Raw genomic sequence first — 4,063 nt, forward strand, 5'->3', positions numbered from 1 at the left:
GAAACGCTCTGCGCCTGAGGCCAAGTCATGCTGCTAAATATTGCTGACCACTTTTTCTTTTATGGCTTTCATGTCACTTAGCTATTGAAAGTAAGATGGATTTGTACCATTTCTTCACCCTGCTCTGCTCTCCCCACACCCCAGGTCTGCCCAGAGAGGCCATTGGAGGAAGAGTGCCACGTGACAGAGGGGTGCCAATGTTATTCTCCAAGGGTGTCAAGACCCTGTCAGTTTGCGAAATAAATATTGGGAAACAACGAAATGCAAAAAGCGACCTACTACGACAGCTCTGCAATCTATGGTGCCTACCCCTACCAAGGAGCAAACGGTTTCACTTATAATGCGAGTCAGCAGCAATATCCTCCATCTTCATCACTTGTGGAAACTGAGTACCACCGCCCTGCTTGCTCACTCCAGTCCCCCAGCAGCTCTGTGTCCCACCACAAGGCCAATGACATCAGTGAGAGTTGCATGAGGACCCTCCCCAGCCAGCCCCTCCAGCCCCCTGGCCTCGCTGACCCACAGGCCCCACCACAGCCGCCTCCGGCCCAGCAGGCACAACCTCCTCCTGCATCCTCCACCTCGCCATCTCAAAATGCCAGCAGCAACCCTGCCTCAGCCAACCCCACCAAGAGCCCAGCTCTTAACTCGCCCACCATGTCCAAACAGATATTCCCATGGATGAAAGAGTCTCGGCAAAACACAAAGCAGAAAAACAGCAGTTCCAGTTCAGGTATGATTCATGCTTCCCTCTCTCCCTGGGTACCCCTGGGCTGGTCATGCATCTGGCAGGGAGAAGGGCAGCCCTGCCCATCTTCACTTCGGGGAGGGAAGGGAAGGAGGGGGCTTTTTTTTCTTGCAGATTTGACTGCCTAGACCTTTTAGAAAGGGGTTGCCACCACTTGTAAGGGGACCTCAGTGAGTAAACCAGCCCGTGTAAAACTTTCCAGCCTTGAAGGATGGGTCCAAAGTGATTTTGTTTCCTAGTGGCTAAACTACTTGCACCCTCCTGCATCTATTGCATTTCCTATGTAATCCCTCCTTCAGTAAATCATGTTAGTGTGGAGCAGCTCAGGCCTTAAGCCAGAGGCCTGTCCTGAGTACTTTGTTGGCATGGTGCTGTTAGATTAATAAGACAGTGACCTATCTCTACTGAAGTGTAACAGAAATAAAATAGCTCATAATCATGAACAGGCAGGATCAATGCCCTGCATACAGTCAGAACTTCTTCCTATTTTAGCAAGTTGATTGGCAAAGTTACAAGCCTGGTAAACAAAAATCATTCTCGAGTGCCATAAACTTCAACCCATAAAATATTATTTGAGGAATGGAAGTGTATATTAATGCTTTTATTACTCCAGGAACTCAAATAGATAACATCACTGCTAGCTCCAATGCCCAGGAGTTGAGCTTATATTAACCTCTTTTTTTCTTAAATGTGCCTTGGAAGCAGAACCCAAAACTTCAGCAAATCTCTTTGCCAGTCTGCTTTTTAAAGCCCTGGTAACATTACTGTTTACAGCCTTTCATATAATGTATGATTTTATTAAAAAGCAGTAACATTTAAATACGTTTGTATGCCACTGCACAAACCTAGCCACTCTATGTTCTTACGTGTATTATACTTCCCAATCACTACCATATGTTCATGCTATACACTAGACATGATAGAAACACTGTACTATCAATTTTATGCTTATATATTATCATGTTATATTGTAGCTATCTAACTTTCAGGCATCTCCAGCTGATGTATATGTATCAGGTTTTTTAAGAAAAAGAGGGCTGCAGGTCTTTACTGTAATGGAGAACAGCTAGTTCTTGAAGACCCTGATCCCACTACATTAGCAGAGCCATAAGTTCACCTTCAGACTTTCTAAACCGCACTGTGTTTCCCTGAACCTTTCTTAATCCTTTAGGCAAAGCTCAAGATATATGTTGGTATTCTAAAGGAAGCAAGTATGCTCATATAGTGATACTAACAAGGTGAAAGAAATTTATTGAGGATTGTAGCTTGGCACAACTGAGCTCATGTCATGGGGGAGTACTCACTACACACGTGGGCATCCATCTCATGCCCAAGAATTGGACTCTTCAGGTGCTGCTGTTGTTGGCCATTGTCTCTGGTTGCTGTGTTGGGTTCGCCATGCTGATTGTGTTCTTTGTGTGATTTACATAGGTGAGAGTTGTGCTGGTGATAAAAGCCCCCCAGGGCAAGCCTCCTCTAAGCGAGCCCGTACAGCTTACACAAGTGCCCAGCTGGTAGAACTGGAAAAGGAGTTCCACTTCAATAGGTACCTTTGCAGGCCACGAAGGGTAGAGATGGCTAATTTGCTCAATCTCACAGAAAGACAGATCAAAATCTGGTTTCAGAACCGCAGAATGAAATACAAAAAGGATCAAAAGGGCAAGGGCATGATGACCTCTTCAGGAGGACAGTCCCCAAGCAGAAGCCCTGTCCCTCCAGCTGCTGGAGGATATCTAAACTCTATGCATTCTTTAGTAAACAGTGTCCCCTACGAGCCCCAGTCACCTCCGCCATTTAACAAGCCTCATCAAAACACCTATGGCATCCCTGCATCGTATACCACTCCTCTTAATAACTGCCCACCTCCTCAAAAGAGATACACGGGGACAGCAGCTGTGACACCTGAATATGATACTCATCCTCTTCAAGGCAATGGTTATGGGAATCCACATATACAGGGAAGCCCCGTCTATGTAGGGGGCAACTACGTGGAGACCATGACCAATTCTGGGCCTTCCATCTTCGGTCTAACTCATCTCCCTCATCCTCCCTCTGCCAACATGGACTACAGCGGGGCTGGGCCAATGGGCAACAATCACCACCATGGACCTTGTGATCCGCACCCAACATACACAGACCTTACCGCTCACCATCCTTCTCAGGGAAGAATTCAGGAAGCGCCCAAACTCACCCATCTGTAAGAGACAGGAGTCACTAAGTGGAATACCAAGCCCCCAACTTTTGGAAAGTACTCAGCCCTTCCCTTCTCTCCCTCCTCCCCTTGCCTTGTGCCCTCCCTTCCTCGTTTCTTTTGTTCGTTATGGTTTGTTTTGTTTCCTTTGGTAAAAGCGTTTTCTAGTTTATGTGACGTAGCAATATTTGTTGCTTGAATTGCTCTATAGTTTCACTAGTGGATATTTATCTTCTTGAACTGTAGCCTTGTGTCTCACTTTGGGAGTATGCAGAGGCTTTATACTTTACCTTCTACACTTTTATCAAAACAGGGTATATGAACAAATTTTCTATAAAAAAGAATTCTTAAATGTGAATTTGTTCGTACATGATTGATCCCACCGGGAAGCAATTTTTTTTATTGCACTTCTTTTAAATAGCGAGAAAGACATCAAAAGCTCTTGGACAGGGACTCCCTGGACAATTATTAATACGTGTAAGTCTTTCAATGTGTGTATGCTGGTGAACATTCAGATTTATTTATTTTTTTTTTCGTTGCAAACTTTTGAATAATCTAAGTGTTTAAAATTTTATTTATCCCCATTTGTTCATATTTATATATATATTAAAAAAAAATCTGTACCCTGAATATTCAGGAAGTATTTACCTGGCCATATGTTAGATGGCACACGTAGGAAATATCATTTGAAAGGAAACTATAACTCCTTTTATTAAAAATGGTGGTAATGATGATGATGACGATGCAATAAAATCTGGGAAAAAAGATCACGGTTTGAATAATTCATGCTTGTACCATCCAGCTAGGTGGAAAGCGTGTGAAGCTGAAAAGGCTAGATTTGTTTTGAAAGTTATACATTCCTTGCTGCTCACGTTCTGAAAAAAAAAAAATAATAAAAAAAAATAAAGTTTTTATTCTGAATAACAAAGAGTTAAGAACATGTTCTTCGCAGCTCAAGGGAAGGGAGAGCCCTTCATGACGTGGGGGAGTTGGGAAACTCGTCTGTAAACTCCAACGAGGATCCACTCGCCCACCCGAGGGCCCCGCAACGCCTTTTCAGCATTTCATAGGCAGGGAGACGGATGATTTCCCACCCCCCCCTTTTTCTTTCTTCTCCCCCCCCC

The 4,063-nt window shown here is 44.2% G+C and overlaps 1 protein-coding gene across 1 annotated transcript; it reads left to right on the forward strand.

The window, feature by feature from the left end:
- Window positions 1–201: 201 nt before the first annotated feature.
- HOXA3 (homeobox A3) lies at window positions 202–3,649 on the forward strand. The gene is made up of 2 exons (XM_010007564.1): window positions 202–733; window positions 2,180–3,649. Exons 1-2 carry the CDS (start codon window positions 262–264, stop codon window positions 2,947–2,949), a joined length of 1,242 nt encoding a protein of 413 aa, XP_010005866.1. The 5' UTR covers window positions 202–261; the 3' UTR covers window positions 2,950–3,649.
- The last annotated feature ends 414 nt before the right edge of the window (window positions 3,650–4,063 follow it).

Source organism: Chaetura pelagica, unplaced genomic scaffold (genome assembly GCF_000747805.2).
Source record: "Chaetura pelagica isolate M959 unplaced genomic scaffold, ChaPel_1.0 scaffold10, whole genome shotgun sequence".
In the NCBI taxonomy this organism is placed as follows: domain Eukaryota; kingdom Metazoa; phylum Chordata; class Aves; order Apodiformes; family Apodidae; genus Chaetura; species Chaetura pelagica.

Coding starts and splice junctions, on each gene's coding strand:
- HOXA3 (XM_010007564.1), top strand. CDS start 262: ATGCAAAAAGCGACCTACTACGACAGCTCTGCAATCTATGGTGCCTAC. Junction 734..2,179: donor AAACAGCAGTTCCAGTTCAG/GTATGATTCATG, acceptor TGATTTACATAG/GTGAGAGTTGTGCTGGTGAT.